Source organism: Nannobrachium achirus (assembly GCF_963921795.1).
Source record: "Nannobrachium achirus genome assembly, chromosome: 6".
Taxonomy (NCBI): Eukaryota; Metazoa; Chordata; class Actinopteri; order Myctophiformes; family Myctophidae; genus Nannobrachium; species Nannobrachium achirus.
The window spans coordinates 6,647,699-6,665,662 of record NC_137815.1 but is presented as its reverse complement, the minus strand read 5'-3'; the positions used below and the strand labels follow the sequence as shown (position 1 = coordinate 6,665,662).

The following is a 17,964-nucleotide window of genomic DNA, read 5'->3' as shown; positions in this document are numbered from 1 at the left end:
ATTATACACAAGCAGCTACAGTTAGTGATTTTTTTCATTAAAGGGTGTAAATGCCCTCCTTCAATCTCATACACTAAAGTGAACAAAAGTAGTTGAGACAACCGTTCAGTTGACACTTGAAAGCAATTTGCGTGCGTGCATGCAAGCATGTGTGCGTGTTTGCATGTGTGTGTATCTCACCGAACCCATACAGGTATCCTTTACATCCACCCAAACAGAGTCTGACACCACTTCATTAGTTCCAGTGTGGTAATAGGCTATGATGCGGAAGGAGGGGAGCATGCCCTTGGTAATGACCATTGACAGAGTCACCAGGTACTGGCCTTGTCTCTTGAAACGTTCATTCTTGATTAACTGGCCTCTGCTCAGGATCTGCAGTCATGAATGAGAATACAATTTGAATGATAATATATAACATTAATAGTTTAAAAATATTTTGTGTTTTATTGCGACCATAGGTCGCATTTACTACCAAAAGCTCCACCGGCTGTCCGTCCGTGAGTGAGTGAGTGAGTGGTGACGCCCCCAGTGGAGGACCCCCTCCACTGCAGCTCACATAAAATGCCGTAACTCGGGCTAGGAGCATCTGGGAGAGCCGGGGCCGGTACCTATTCGTCCGCCAAGGCAACGCGGAGACCCCACCCCTCATTTCTCACATGGCCCTCTTCTAGCGCCACCTTCAGGCCGATTTTTAAAACACATTTTTGGCCACTGCTCCTACAGTTTTGGCCCTCAAATCACGCAAATTGCTACACAGTATGTCTACACTCATCCCATCAACATGAATCTGTCCCATATAGCGCCACCTTCAGGCCGATTTTTAAAAACACATTTCTGGACACTGCTCCTACAGATTTTGCCCTAAAATCACGAAAATCACTACACAGTATGTCTACACTGATGTCATCAACATGGATCAGGAAGATTTTGGAAAAACAATGTTTTGCCCTATTTGTGGAGATAAGTGACCTACGGTCGCTTATCTCCCGATTAGGGAGTCTTACTGGTTTTAAAACCTTGAAAAATTGGTTTTCATTGCTATCGAAAGCTATAGGAACTACAATCGATTGATTAATCATTGGAATAAACATGAAACGTGAACATACTGTGTTTCAATAGTCCTAGTGGGCCCTGAACCAGAAACCGTTGAGAGCCAGTAGATTATAGCAGAAACAGTAAACAAGTAAATGCATACAGACCCATGGGTCTCAAACAGGGACGTGCTGGCCATTGGGAAAAGCAGGACAACTCCCGAACGGGCGGTTCATTCCCGGCCGGCCATTAGGAAAAAAATACACATACAATGCCAGCCTTTGTTCCATTTCGGGGGCTGGGCGGCCAACAAAGTAAATCGTCACTGTCGGGCAGAAACCTTGTATCTCCAAGTTTCAAATGTGTAATTTTTTTTTTCGCAAAGCAAAGCCCTGCTTCATCATACAAGGCTGTTGCAGAAAAGTAGTGAAAACAGCAGATCTACGCCTCACACGTTGTGTGCTTGTAGATCGGCTGTTAACAAACGGTTTTGGACATACAAGGTTTCCACCCGACAACGACAAAATATAACTCATGTAGCCTAATTGGCCCACTGGCTTGTCACTTGTCATGATCTGAAATGGCAAATCTTTGAGTAGCAGCAGCGCTATAGAGATATCTCTCTCTCTCTATAGAGCGCAATGAGGGCCTACAACTCTTTTTCCCGGGCTGAATCATGGGCCCAGCACGTCCCTGGTCTCAAACACAGCTTAACCTACTAGGTATGTGATGTCTATGTCTTGGTTTGCTGCATGCATGGGAAGGATCAGGTTGAAAATCAGGTTGTCTCCTAATTTCACTTCAGATGAGTCCACACCTGAAATAATAGAAACAATCACACAAATGTGCAACAATTACTGCTTTGTTTACTGCTTAAACACATTGATTAAATGCATCCATGCAAGCTACCTGTGGTAGGCCTACATTGTCTACAGGATTTAGGTCCCACCACCACAATCACATGGAGTCAACATTGTTATGATTTAGGCCTATTTCCTTTTTTCCTTTTTTTTTTTTTTTACCTATGTGGAGGTAGTTGTTGCTTCTGGAAGTATATGGCCGTGCTCTGTGTACAGCTGATGCCTGCCTGTCATCTCTAATGGCTGTATCAACAGTCTTTGCCTGGAATCACATACACAGCCCACTTTGAGGTTGAAACACACTTCACCCTCAAACCGTTCATTGTCACATCACAATTTTGCAGGTGTAAAAGAGTGGGTGAAATTACTTTAAGTTCCCATGAACTGTAGCTACGAAATAGTAAGGATACAGTAATGATAAGAACAATGTCGAGAGAGAGAGAGAGAGAGAGAGAGAGAGAGAGAGAGAAAGAGAGAATACATATCCTACTAAAATAAAGTAAACAAACACATGAAAAATAAACAAATTGCCCAATTGAGAGACTTACGGTGATGTCCAGGTGTGAGGCCCCTGCTATTGTGTTGACAGGGATCATGGCCATGCCATTGCCTGCCGTTATCCCACGATGCCAGTCCTCAGCACCCACCAGGATGGGCACACCCACAGCTGGAGAGTCGTCAGGGTTCAGAACCACAACCTAATGTCACATGACAAACAGCTGAACTGACCAACCATGCACCAAGTTCTCAGATTCCAAAGTAATGAAAGGTAACTAGAAAATAAAATTCCTACGAAATGTAAGTGTGCCTGCAACTCGCTAAGTGTGTGCATTAGCATTTTTAACCCTTTCAGTGCCAGCTTTCACCACTAGAGGGCGCCCAATGGCCATATAATTCACCATAGAGATACGCTGGTATATGCACAAGCCGTGCGCAGCCATGATGCGCCTGAACACTTTCCTTTGTGCATGTACAGGAACAGGATGAAGTTAGCTATTGGCTACCAAGCATTTTAGAAGTCCTATTTTCGGCGATTTAGCCATGATTAAACCTTGCACACCTCATGGATATGCATGGAACAGAGAAAATGAGCTCTAAAGATCCTGGATTGCATTGGAGTGGATGGTAAATATCTGCGGCGCGACGCTCTCGCGGGCCGTGTAAACAGATGACGGCCGGCGGCACGGCTCAAAAAAATAAATAATAATATATATATATTTTTTTATAAAAAAAATCTTTTTAAAAAAAAGCCGAACTAGTTCGGGATCGGCACCCTGAATGTTAATAAGGTCCAAATAAAGCCGAACTAGTTCGGGATTGGCACAATAAGAGTTAATATTAGCATTTGTAGCATTAGCATTTTAGCATTAGCATTTTAGCATTAGCATTAAATAATATTTACATTAGCATATTAGCATTAGCATTAGCATTTTTAGCATTAGCATTAGCGGAAGTAGCGGTTAGCCGTTGGGACTGTAGAACCACCCACAAGTTTAAGAGCAGTAACATGTTGGTAACTGGAGTTATGGTTGTTTAAAGCTCAGCCAATAGGAAGATAGGGGTGGGGCTTAAGAGGGGGTGGGGCTTAAGTAATAAGTCCCTATTGGCCGTTTAAGTCCAGACACCAAGTTTCAAGACGGTACCATGCTGTGAACTGGAGTTATGGACATTTAAAGGCCAGCCAATAGGAATACAGAGGGGGTGGGGCTTAATCAATTACAGCTCGTCCCTATTGTCCGGAAAAAGTCCAAAGTCGTGTGAGCGTTTTAAAGTTTAAATCACGTTGCTAGGCAAACGTATGCCAGAGTAATGTGGCGCCAAAGTTTCTGTTTTTTTTTCAGAGTCGCCCATTCAAAGTCAATGGGGTCTATGGGCGTTGTTTTTTGCGAATTACGTCGCCATGGTAATGCGGATCGGAAAGAAAAGTAATAGCAACCTATCCCCGGCCGAGGCGACATTACGTAACTAACTAAGTATGGCGGATTACAATAAGTTTTTTGCCATTGCATGGCAGGCACACTTAATTATCAAACTAAGTGGGGTCCCGGGACCACCAGTATGCGACCACATTCTTTCTAAATGAACTTGGTTCCTTCCTAATTGTTTTACGTAATGTGACTTTGGGTACTTAGAAAAGTGCTATAAATCTGAGCTATTATTATTACCGAAACACGAAAGGACATTCCCGGCTTGAAGTACTTTGGTGTCTTCTTGAAGTGGATGGTGTAAGGAGATGTGACTATCTGGATACCTTTCAGCTCCGCCTCCACCATTTCACTGCCTGAAAGAGCAGGCAAAAGTTATTCAGTCTTCAAGTTTCACACAGTTACAGACGACCTTAAAGGGATATTCCACTTTCAACAGGGAAACAGGCTTCTCTCCCCACACACACACCCATTATAACTTCAAACTCCATTTTAACCATGATTCATTAAAAACACCCATTATTTCTTCTCTCCCCACACACACACCCATTATAACTTCAAACTCCATTTTAACCATGATTCATTAAAAAATGAATCATTTTTTTCTAGTGACTCATACTACCCTCTTAATACGTGAGCAGGCCATAACTCTTTTCATTTATTTTTTAACTCACTTAGCGCCGATCGACTCCTAGATCGACATTGTTATTATGGACGTCCCTGCCGATCGACTCTCAGATCGACCTTTATATAAAAGCAATTTTTTTTCGATGTATTAGCGGCGCAAACGGTTTCCCCTACCTTGTACTGGCTGTGACGATAGACCGTGGAAAAAAAAGGATAGGCTGATGACGTCACTGGTATTCAGTCCTTGTCTGTGTAAGATGGCAGCTCCCAGCCGTTAGCCTGCTAAGATACTAACAATATCCATAACGCCGCTTCAGTAGGTCGGATTTTCATTCCGATTTTTTGTGTGGCGTCTGCATCCGACCATTTGCCCGGACGATAGGTCAATGTGAACGATCTGCCACGAATCGTTTAGATCTGCGCGTTGTGTACTCCGGTGCACCGCCATTTTAAAACCCATAGAGGAGGGGCTCTTTACACAGCTTCATACAGAGACCTGTTATGTTTACAGTGTTACGGTGGCGCACTCTAGTGGTGTTTTTGGGGGTAGTTTATTTATCATCTCTCTGTTCAAACTCATACAATTGATCACATTAAAATATTAATATTTCCTGGCGTTATTAGCGCACATCCATATTTTAAGTTAGCAGGGAATGGGTTGTTAATAATTAAAACAAATAATTATGAAAAATAAATCAAAAATGTTATTGAAAAAACACGGCCTGCTCACGTATGAGGAGGGTATTATGAGTCACCAGAAAAAACATAATGGGTATTTTTAATGAATCTATCATGGTTAAAATGAAGTTTGAAGTTACAATGGGTGTGTGTGGGGAGAGGCCCTGCATGGGCCAGGAGGGCCTGGTAACATTTACATCAAATATCTAAATATTGAATCAAGCAAATTAAAAACTGTTCAGGGTGTTCATAAAAGCCTGATTAGACAATAAAATGACCACACGTTTTTTGAAAGTTGAATATCCCTTTAACATAAACATAAACATCTCTCTCTCTCTCTCTCTCTCTCTCTCTCTCTCTCTCTCTCTCTCTCTCTCATTCTCTCTCTAGCTCTCTCTCTCTCCTTACCACTTTCTGTCAGCACACTGACAGACACAACTATGTGGCTCTTCACCAGCTCATTGATGTTGGAAACATCTGTGATGTGCCTCCTCAGCAAGATGGCTTTTCCTTCACCTCTTACCACCTAAAACATGCATCAAAAATGTAAACATATTACTTATCTATCCACGTGTCACTTGAGTAAAAATGTATTGTATTTATATTTATATTATACATATACATATATACATATATGTTACAGTTAGTTTGGGTAACTCAGTTAGATTGGGGTAAGAGCGCTCACCACACACCCCTAACACCACCTGATGAATTCACTTTGATAGTCACTTTTCAACACACCTGTGTAATTCTGCACAATCACCACAAGATGGCGACAACACAGCCATTCACTGTGTAGTCGGTGATGTCACTTGTCTGCGACCCATCTTTGTTTACCTACCAGCTAGCTCAACTGTTTTTAGCCATTAGCTTACTATGCCTAAACCTAACCCTACCCCTAACCTTAACCTCAGTAAAACTATGCCTAACCCTAACCCTAACCTCCGTGGGGTGAGACACTATCCTGCCGACACTCTGTTGTCTCCCAGGTGGGTACATCAAAGCGCGTGTGGATCAAAGCCACCGCTTGCTCCGCCTCGCGCCGCACAACGAGCGCTCCTGGTCTCAATCTAACTGAATCTCAAACTAAATATATATATGTATATGTATATATATATATATATATACACACACACACACACACACACACACACACACACACACACACACACACCAACACTGCTCAAAGAAATGAGGGGAACAAAATGTTCCCTTAATTTATTTGAATTTACTATACTGTAGTAGCCTACTGCTTAAAGAATTGTATATATACTAGAGGGTCGCGGCCCTTCGGGCCGCTCACATCTAGTAAAAAAAAAAAAAAAAATTAAAAAAAGAAAAAAAAAAGAAAAAGAAAAAAAAAAGTAAATAAAAAAAAAAAAGTAAAAAAAAAAAAAAGTAAAAAAAAATAAAAGTAAAAAAAAATAAAAATTGGGGGGGGAACTATTGTGGCGGAACTATTGTGCCGCAGCGCACGTTTCCGGTCGGACATATTTGACCGGCGGACTATTTTATACAGAGGCAAAATATGAGGGTAATAACGAATACAACTGTATACAGAGGTTTGGAAACGACATCTTGCAAAGGTGACATGGGTGTTTGATTTTTTAAGCTATATTTAGTACATATGTAGTACATCTTGGCTAAGTGGTTTGGTATTTAAGTTAGCGATACATGACCCGGAAGTAGATCACTTACTCTTTTGTAATATAAAGATATATATATATATATATATATATTAGGCCTGCAACGATACACAAAATTCACGGTTCGATTTGGATCGATATTTTGTGGTCACGGTTCGATATTTTTTCGATACAAAAAAATTATAAAATACCCCAGTTTTTTTCCCTTAAATGTATTCAAACTCATTTTCAACTTTCAACAACACCCATATTCTAGGGCAGGGGGTCCCCAGCCCTAGAATATATATATACAGTATATAGTATCACAATCAGCTTAACCACTTTAATCTAGCTTGTAGATCTTTTTCAAAAAGAAATCTAACAATGTTTAAATATTTTTGTTCATTCTAACAAATCTTGCATTTATTAGCACAAGATATTTTCAGATGTTAGTCCACTGCCAAATACATATTAATTTGAGGGTTCCTGATATGAACAGGTTTGAGAACCACTGTTCCATGGTGTATTCTTAGCAGCATGTAAAACAAATGCACCTAATGGAGTTACACTTGACTAATTTTCTGCTGTGCATTCTTAGCAAAACATCAAACTAAAGGGGGGTTATTGTAAATAACCTTAAGTTCTCTCTATAAACCCCATTATCAAAATAGGATTGTTGCCAGATTTTGCGAGAGGAATAAGCAACCAGGTCTATGAATACAAACCCAAGGGAAGTGAATATAGGCCATATGAACACTTTAAACCTATATATGTTGGCTATTTGAAAATAGCTGATCCGATCTGCAAGCTCACAACCACAACCGCCATTTTTAATTAGCAACTTTACATAAAAACAAGCCCAACTTCAATGTGGCTTATAATAATCAGATGTGGCAACAAGCAGATTCCTCTGCATGTCTCGCTGGCTCAGTGAGAGGGCAGGGGCGTCAATTGGGTATGGCAGGGGTATGCAGCTGCCATACCTTGGCTACAGGGGGAAATAATAAAAATGTACTTTTCATCGTGCCTGTTGCTAAGGTATGGCAACATGACTGGTGTCTAGTCATGTTGCCATACCTTACCTTTTTTCTGAACCGACGCCACTGTGAGAGGGGACTAAGATTTGCTGCTTGCTAGCGGCTCGCATATTCGTCAGTCAGAGTCAGACAACATCACACTGTGGACATGCCTGGGACCCCCTATAATATTTTACAGTCTATGCTGGGGACCTGCCTGGATCTCGAGGCTACACTGTGACTGCCCTTGGCTTTTGTGTTGGCAATCTGATAGTCTAGCTGCCGGCTACGATAGCTTGCTAATGCTAACGCTAGGCTAAGTAGCCAGTTTAGGGGACAGAGAGAGAGAGAGAGAGAGAGAGAGAGAGAGAGTGTGTGTGTGTGTGTGTGTGTGTGTGTGTGTGTGTGTGTGTGTGTGTGTGTGTGTGTGTGTGTGTGTGTGTGTGAGAGAGAGAGAGAGATATCCTCTCGGTGCGTAAGAGTGCTAATATGTTTCTCCATAGCCAAGAAAGAGTGCATCTTCTCCATTATGATTCACATGAGCGTCACCCGTGAAAAGAAATCCCCCCCCCCAAAAACAGCGTCTCTTTCTGTCTCTCATCTGGTCAGTGCAGGCTGTGCAGCTGAGTGCACGGCTGCACGCATGCACGTTTCTCTCTCTGTGTGTGTGAGGAGCAGCAGCTGCGGGCTGCTGATAAAATATATAATTAATTATCGTTCGGTCGTTCGGTACGTAGCGCGTACCGAACCGAGACCCCCGTATCGAACGGTTCGATATCGGTTCATTTATCGTTGCAGGATTAATATATATATATATATATATACTGTATATATATATATATATATAGTAAGACGCCTAAGGGCGATACACGACAGGACGGAATTCATTTGTAAGTGTGATTCGAGAGCACAGCAGAGCTAGCTAAACCGCCTTTTCCAAATATGGATATGACTGACGTCTGACATCATAGATATCTTATGTTAGACCATGAGACTCGCACACTATATCCATATATGGGCATTCCAAGCTATGGGCTTAATATTGATGACATCTGGGATCTCCATATATGGGCATAAAAGGGACAAGGACCGCACAACATTGTGGTCTGCTATATGGAGATCAGGGATCTCCATATATGGACATACAATGGGCATAAAAGGGACAAGGACAGAATGTGATGTCACACTGTGATGTCACAACGATGTGATGTCACACACAATGTCAACAAACAGGTCAGCAGCTTTAGACATTAGCCCCGTTTACATGCACGCTTCTAATCGTATTAAAAACAAGATTTTAGATAAACCCGATCTAATTCTGCATGTATACACCTAAATAAACCCGATCAAAACCAACACGATTTAAATTCTGATTGGATGCAGAGGGGTGGTCTAGACTTTTTTACGACCCGATCAAAAGGAAAATCCTTCCATGTATACACCTAACCCGATTAGAATGTGACATGTTCTTTCAGCGCAGGCTTCCTGGCCATTTATTGTGGCACTATTTCTGATGTTTCACCACATTAGTCTATTTTGTTTATAAACACATTTTTTAATCAATCTATAAAAGTCTGTCTAGATTGAGAACCGTAGGCTAGAGATCTTCACGGGTCCAAAACAAAAAGGACCGTCAAATTTTGACCGATTCCGACCAGTTCCGAAATAATAATCAAATTACAAAACCAAACCTGAGTGGCCCCGTAACGGTCTCGTCCGATTCCGTCCGGTTCCGACGTTCTTTCTTTTTTTACAGACCGAAACCCGTGACCCGAAATCCTTTTATTTCCGAGGTTCCGAGAGACCCGGCCATTAATCATTATTAAAACCATCTTTTATCTAACTCACTGCAGCCGTGCAGTGTGCGCTGTTAACTGATTGACAGGCAGAAGAAGGCTGCCAAGGAATCTATAATATTAAGATCGAAACAAAGGGGATAAAGGAATACTTTTAGGCTATTTTCTTACTACAGAGATAAGTATTTTTCTGTTTGTTTGACATGGTTTAACTTGTACGCGGTCGCGGGTGCTTTCTCATCCAAAAATAGCCGATCTACAAGCTCACACAAGGCGTCGCAAATCCTGACAGCAGGCTACGCATCACGCATGCATTATGCACGCACCAAGATCTTTTCCCTCCGCTGTTAAACTGATCCTAGACCAGCATTATCATCTCGCTGTTACACAGCCATTCATCTCGCGTCCTGAGAGGAAGAGAAAGATATTCTAGCGCGAGGACGCTACGTCCTCGTTCATCTATCCTCCTGTCGAGTCCTGTGCGTCTTTGACCACGACCAGAATAGCCTAAGAAACCACCAGCAAAATATCAATAAATAATATTTAAAGGGGGCTGGGCTGGGGTAAGGGGATATACAGCTAAGAGAGTCAATTTTAAAAGTATTACAGACTTTTTTGTTATTATCGTGAATACACTTGTCCATGAAGCCTATTATGTTCTATGGGCCGTCGGGAGCAAATATGGATTGCGACGTGGTGATGATTATAATAATGATAATATAGGCCTAATACATACAGTAATCTAATTAAAAGAGCATTGCAGCTTATTGTTTAACTTTGGTGGGGCTGTGCATTTGCATAGCATAGGCTCCATTAGTATTACTATTATTATTAATGGATACAGCCAGGGAAATGCGATCTATTTAATAATTTGCGTCACAACACGATTTAAAAGTGGGCACATGTAAACACCAGATCGGATTGATCTCACCCCATGTAAACACTTGATCCAATACCTTCAATCGGGTTTATTTAGATCAGATTGGAATGATGCTGTCATGTATACACAGCTATTGAGGCGTTACTCACTTACGGACGGACGGTTTTCATAGTTAACTGCGATCTACGGTCGCAATTATACATTGGCGAGGTTTGGAAATAAGTACTGTATCAGTACTGTATGCAGATCGGAATTGGATCACTTTCACGTGACAGTTTAAATGCAGCATTAAAATACAAAAATACAAATCAACAAGAGAGGACAATATGCTAACAGACAGAGAGCATTTGAAAATAGTATGCTAACCGGCACTCTCTGAAGAGAAGGGGGGAAACTGATCCTACGATCCTGGAAAACTACTCCAAACAACACGTAGGCAGTCCCGTCCACCTCTTTACCAGACAGATAACTGAAAGCACAGGTAGAGAAAAGACATGTGGTCACAATAATGTGCAGACCAAATTAAACTAGAAATACTGTTCCTACGAAACAGTGTGGGCTTGCATGTAACACCATGTATGGGCACAAAGATCTACCCTTTGACTGCACCTCAGTGTCTGACGTTATTTTGAGGAGAACTTGACTGATAGATTACGTATTCTTTTTAGGAGAACTTGATAGATAAACAAGGATCCAAAACCAAAACTCCCCAAACTGCCACTACACATACTGTATGCCCCCCCCCCCCCCCCACACACACACAGACACACACACAAAAAAAATACATGTAAATCAAGGGCAGAATCAAGGGCATACTTTTAACTTCATATAATTTTAATTAAAAAAAAATCATGCATTTTTATTAGAATTCTATTAGCACTTTATGAAGCGTTTATGTGCACCTCTATTATTATTTATTTAATTAAATGTTTTACATTTATAGTATGGAACAATTTATTTGTAAATATGTTTTTAGCTTGATCGAGTTTTTATTATTTTTTAATATTTTTATTTTATTTTATTTTATTTTATTTTTTCTTACAATTTTTCTGAAATTGGAATTCAATAGACATCTCTCGGGTGAACTTCTTACCCTATCTCTAAGGAAGATGCCAGCCACCCTTCTGAAAATTAATTTCAGCCGCTTGTACTCGAGACCTTATAATTTGGGTCATGACCCACACATGACCATAGGTGAGAGTAGGAACGAAGATTGCTCGGAAGACAGAGAGCTTTGCCTTCCGGCTCAACTTTTTTTTCTTCACCACAGTGTGATTTAGCAACTGCAAAACCGCTCCTGCTGCTCCGATTCTCCAGCTGATCTCCTTCTCCGTCTACCCTTTTCTCTCACGTGAACAAGTGTTAAGGACTAGGCCTGTGCTGAAATATCGATATGGCGATATATCGTGATATTACCTCCCGCGATAAATTATCGATATTGCCGGCAAATATCGCATCTTGTCTTCAATTTACAACAAGGTGAAGTTAATTTGAGCAACAAAGCTCTGTTTGTGTTTAGTCAGTGGACACACACATAGGCTACTGTACACATGCAGCCACCATTACAATACACAAACGCACGATTACACACACCCACGTTAATAATTAATGTCAGACACACGCACACACAAACACAACCATGTTCCCCCTTTGCCTCGATCTCCCTCATTTTATTGTATTTATTCATACATCCTCACCACTGATATGGATTTAATTTCATTGTATTTTATTGTATTATCAAAGCAATAAGAACATGAATTTGGTTATACTTGCTAAGCACTGTCACTATTAAGAAAAAAAAATCCTCCTAACCTATTTTAGAGAGGTTATTTTAAAGGTTCCAGTCAGTGTTTTGCTGTTAAGAGGAGGCACTATGCATGGAATGCACATGTGTGTCAATCTTTTTATGTTTCTTGTCAATTACATTTTCACTACATGTTTTTTTTTTTATGAAGATTAGTTAGTAGGCATACACATTGTTGTGGACAGACAAATTGTTGGCAGGTTACAAAGTTGCAGTGTTTGTTGTTTGAGGAGGCAAAATTCATCTACTTATTAGCCAAATTATAAAATAATCTTGTAAGATTAATGGAATATGTATAATTCCAGAGTTTTGCCTTTTTCAGTTACAGATATCGTGATATAACGTTGATGACATTTCTTGCAATATGTTGAATATCGCAATATATCGAATACCGTGATATTATTGTTATCGAGAGCCTAATGTTGTGATAGATATCGTATCGTGAGATACCAATATCGTCACACCCCTGTTAAGGACCCCTTTGAAAACAAGATAATACATCTCAAGGGGTTATCCTTTCAATAAAAGGTATTATAATAAATATAAAGACGATAGCAATTTCACTTACATGGCTCTGATGTCGATGTGGAGTTGGTCGCTGTCCACGTAAAAGAAGGAGCTTCCAGGGATCAGTTTCACTTCAAAACTAGGAAGCACTAGTAGAGAGGGATGTGAAATTAACTCGTCTGCTCATTCATATTTCATGTTTGCTGTAGGCCTATAGAAACCTAAGGCCCTCTTACATCTGCTCATTCATATTTCATGTTTGCTGTAGGCCTATAGAAATCTAAGGCCCTCTTACATCTAACAACTTTGTAAAGATTTTGGAAAGATTTGGAAAGATTTCTAAAAGACTATCCTCTCACACTATAAGATTTTAAAAAGACTCCCCAAAGACTCAATGATGATTTTTAAAAGATTTCAGTTGTTAAATGTGAGATGCCTCTAAAGATTTTGTAAAGACCGGTTCAAGATTCCCTTTTATTTACTGTAATAGGCCTATTATAGGCATTCCCATGTGTTCATATTCCTCTGACTAGCTCACACACACACACACACACACACACACACACACACACACACACACACACACACACACACACACACACACACACACACACACACACACAGAGAGAGAGAGAGAGAGAGAGAGAGTGGTATAAAGTAGCTAAGTACATTTACTTAAGTAAAATTGAGGTAATTGTACTTTACTTGAGTATTTCCCGTTTTCAGTACTTTTACTTCTACTCCACTACATACATCAGAGGAAAATATTGTAGCCTACTGTCACTACACTACTTTGAAAACTTTTGTTACTAGTTTCTTTGCAGATATAAATTATAATATTACAAAACATCAAGCCGATCTACAAGCTCAGAACGCGTCGCATCGCAGTATTGCAGTATTGATACTTTTACTTAAGTAACAGAGTACTTTTTTCCATCACTGCGTCTGACTGCATGCACACACACCGAGCTCCGCCCTCCTCCCTCAGCCCTATCTCTCTCCTCTCCTCAGCCGGCGCAGATTGATCCTATCAACTTATTTGTTTGTTATTTATTTATTTGTTTGGAATAATGTACTATTATTTATGATACGCGGTGAAATGAAGGGCTACCGTAGCCGAACCAACAGTTACTAGTAGCGAGTCGACCAGGCTGGCAGCTCAGCGTTTTGGAAAATGAACTGGCTTTTGTTTTGGCTCAAAGTATTCTGTTTTGGTTGTTACCTCATTGTATTCATTCAGACTCAGCCCCGATTTGTGAAAATATCAAACCAGTTTGCTATTGTCGTAACATAATCTGGGTCTCAAGTCGGGGTAAAAATCGAGTCGGACCACTACCTCACATTTAACGATTGAGTAACGATTGAATCACGGGAGTGTGCCGTGACTCGCCTCGATTTTATTACGATGTTAGATGTAAGGCTAGCTTAAAGTGAAAAACGTAAGCACTTTTTTCACCACTACATAAAAACCCGTACCGTATTCTTTGACCTCAAAGTCAGCCGAGTAGCTCTCCTGAGTGTTGTTCTGGAACCGGGCCACCACCTTCCACACTCCAACACTGCAACACACACACACACACACACGGACGCATGCACGCACACACCAGAAACATTAAACTCTGTTAACCAAAGGATGTTGCGACACAAATAGCACCACGTCACACATCTTTGGACTCTTTCTGTCCTACATCAGTGGTTCTCAACCTTTTCAGGTGATTTTGCTATTGCCCCTGCAATAACCATATTTGAACTGGGGGACCCCCTCTCCAAAGTCCCGACCCACAGGTTGAGAACCACTGTCCAGGATAGCTTCATCGACCAGAAGCCAAGGTAAGAAAAAAAGAAAAGAAAAAGAAAACACCTGACAAATTCTGGGAGGTAGTAGTATCCAGAGCGGAGCCCAGACCTCAAAGCGCCGGTCTCCACTAGCAAAACGATGCCATCAGGAGTCTGTTGAATTAAAAACAATAGTGAACAACCATTAAACTACCACTACAGGGTAATTCATTCACTTGTGACAAGGCATGTTGATAACTGGGCAAAGTTGCAAAGTGTAGATCTGTTATTCATAGCGAATGTTCTCCACAGGAAGAATAGGCAGGCATGCTGGGGTTCAAGTGGTTAGAATTGAGCATTTTTTTTGACTGTCTGTGATGAGAAATGCTGACAAACAGCTGAACATGACACAAGCTCCCCTCCTATATTGTATTGCACTGTGCTCTGATGAGAACTAATTGACCACAGTCCCAGTAGGGGCGAGATCATCCTACAGGCTACGACCAGCCAGTCGTTAGATCTTAACGACCCGGTCTCCATGGTCCGCCAGGGTAAGGTAAGGAGCTCCGCCAAGGAGCTCAGGTAAATATACTTTTGCAAATGAAGCTTTTAAGTGTCTTATGTCCACTAACAATTCAATTCTACTAAAGCAATGGTTTTCAACCAGCTGGTCTAGGAACGACCAGTGGTGCCTGAGGGGGTTCTAGGTGGTCTTGAAAGTGTCAAATTAAACCAAATGGACCCAATTATTGTTAAACATCTACATTACTTAAAGTTATACTATGCAACTTTTTCAATTAAACAAATCTTAAATTTGATCTAACTATTAAATCGCAAAAGTTTTAGAACACCCACTCAATTAATTTCAGCCTTGAAAGGCTTTTCCAAATATGTTTTTTGAAATCCGGGCTGAGGTACGGATTTCGCGGCAAAATTACGTCCTCATACACTACCGGCCAATCACAGCGCGGATCATACACTGCCGGCCAATCACAGCGCATCTTGCTGTCTTCTCAAGAAGTAGCTTGCCTCAACATAACAACAGCATTTACTTGGAGTTGGAGTCCGTAACTCCCGAACGCCTGGACATAGAGGGGCGCGAGACCCCTCTACAGATGCGTCTCGGTGAGGCGGTGGTCGTGGTGGTCGTGGTGGTCTGAGGCTCGGTCCGCGGCGAAAAACAGCCGAAAAAAGCAGACGCGACCACGGTTCCCTAGAAAACATATGGTGCTCCAGTAGCACAGGTCCTGACAGACGCGAGCTACAGCTATATATGCAGGTGATATCATTAAATGTTGTGTTTATGAAGATACTGTACCACTATCTCAATAGAAATAATTCCAGCATAAGCATTAGCAGCATCCATCTCAATGGGCACCATGCCAGGGTTCACACCAAACACCCTGAAATGAACTGAGTTTGTAGAGGTGTGTGTGTGTGTGTGTGTGTGTGTGTGTGTGTGTGTGTGTGTGTGTGTGTGTGTGTGTGTGTGTGTGTGTGTGTGTGTGTGTGTGTGAGTGAGTGAGTGAGTGAGTGAGTGAGTGAGTGAGTGAGAGACAGAGACAGAGACAGAGAGACAGACAGACAGACAGACAGACAGACAGACAACGTTTTGCCATTATTGATCAATCACTTTTAGTTTTACAGTGAAAGATAAAAGTTACTTTAAAGTCATCATTTGTATTATTTTTAATCAAATACAGATCAATGAGGCATAGAAGGCAACAATAACAGGGTTGGGAACGTTCACTTTCAACACAAACTAGTTAAAAACTTCTAAAATGAACTAGTTCATTTCATAATTTATAATTCCAAATTTTGAACTAAAGTTCAATCATGTTTTACTTTTGGCTATTCAAATGTATTTTTTTAGACTTTGCTGCAAGCTAGTTTTTGTCTAAATTATTGACACAGCCCATATAGAACGACAAACAGCAAGTATTTCATCCAACTTAACATTGAGGTGCCCACAATATTTAGGGGCCCAATCTTCCTTCAGCCTTACTGTGAAGGCAGAAGTTTCTAACCGTCGCACACATCCTGCACGTTTCCATGTTGGTTAAAATAGCTGACCTACGAGTTCACGTCTACCTACCACAGTAATGGAGCCATGTAGCCTATGAGGACACACGCACATAGTCACCGCTGGAAACCTACAGTATGTGTGAACTGGCTTTCACAAAGAAACACACACGCAGTCTAAGCGCATAGGAACACAATTCTGTGCGCCTCCAGTCCGCGACGGCTGTTGTTGATTAACAGTCACTCTGCCAAGCCATACCTACACACAGAGCAGCCCTACTTTCATTGGCTTCAAGAGCTCACACACGCACAAGATTTGTCGGTTGAGATGAACTTCATTCAAATTGGATCTGTCCTTGTCAGCGTGAACTTCACCGTATCGTGCTAGACGGGCTGCACGCAAGCCTCCATTGGAAATGAATGAGATGTGTGTGCTCACACAGGTTTATAGTATCCATATGAATATATGGGCTTTTGAATCTTTGGGGGATGCGCAAGCCCACCACTCACTGGTAAACCTGGTAAACGTGTTATGCAAATAGCCATTTGATTAGATAGGCTATATGGCACGTCGTCACTGGAATGTGAACATTGTGAGTTGTGACAGATCTGTCTTGTTCACTAACGTGACTATAGAGAGATAATATGTGTAATATGAAAAATATATCTGCCTCCTGGTGGCGCCGATGTAAAACAATGGGGGAAAAGGTTCTGCTTTGACCTCAATAAGTGAGTGTGCAAAGTTTAGAGCAGAGTTTTATTTAAAGTAGTGAAAAAGCAGATCTACAAGCACACAAAGTTTCACAACGCCTCGCGTGGACTCACCTTTAGTATTGGGTGTGTAGATGGTCTTATCTGTTTGGATGAAGATGTAACCAGACTGGAAGGACACCAGGACCACTTTCTCCAGCAGTCGGCCAGGGAACTGAGCTTGGAGGTACACATACTGCTTCAGGTTTGGATCCTTCATAAATGTACCAGATGGGATCTAAAACCAGTACAGGGAGAGTACATTTGCTTTTAAAAGTGACATTGAATTGTAGTATTCAGATTGTCTTCTTCTTCTTTGTCTCTGCATGGCTGAGACCAGGCACGGCGTTGACCCAACTGGCGCCCTTGGCGGAGACTTGTGCTCAGAAGAGCACTGCTTCTATTTTGTTCTACTTTTTTTTTTTACTTTAACGTTGAAATAGTATTTTAGAAGTAAAAGCCCTGTCAGGGGGCCAAAACTGAAAAGTTCTTCAGAAATTACCTTTGCGGCTGTGTTTGAGTAGAAGCTGACACCCTTTTTGTACCCATAGAAGTTTTAAGGTGGTTGGCATTTTTAATTCATTTTCTGGTGACTTTTAGAATCCCTACAATATTTGAAGGTTGCACATTCATTGTAGGTGATGGACCAACGGTTTATAGCTGTCT

General features: G+C 41.2%; 1 protein-coding gene across 8 annotated transcripts in view; it reads right to left on the bottom strand.

Moving 5' to 3' along the window:
- LOC308286723 (complement C3-like) overlaps positions 1-17,964 on the bottom strand; it is a 94,027-nt gene that overhangs the window by 58,314 nt on the left and 17,749 nt on the right. For all 8 annotated transcript variants that reach the window (XM_080727827.1, XM_080727832.1, XM_080727828.1 and 5 more), the window contains 12 exons: positions 17,374-17,536; positions 15,845-15,939; positions 14,612-14,700; positions 14,227-14,309; positions 12,812-12,899; positions 10,806-10,908; positions 5,531-5,648; positions 4,058-4,173; positions 2,441-2,590; positions 2,055-2,154; positions 1,752-1,849; positions 181-372 (listed from right to left, as the gene is read on the bottom strand). In XM_080727827.1, coding sequence (XP_080583953.1) covers positions 181-372; positions 1,752-1,849; positions 2,055-2,154; positions 2,441-2,590; positions 4,058-4,173; positions 5,531-5,648; positions 10,806-10,908; positions 12,812-12,899; positions 14,227-14,309; positions 14,612-14,700; positions 15,845-15,939; positions 17,374-17,536 — 1,395 coding nt within the window. The remainder of the gene's footprint in view (positions 1-180; positions 373-1,751; positions 1,850-2,054; positions 2,155-2,440; positions 2,591-4,057; positions 4,174-5,530; positions 5,649-10,805; positions 10,909-12,811; positions 12,900-14,226; positions 14,310-14,611; positions 14,701-15,844; positions 15,940-17,373; positions 17,537-17,964) is intronic.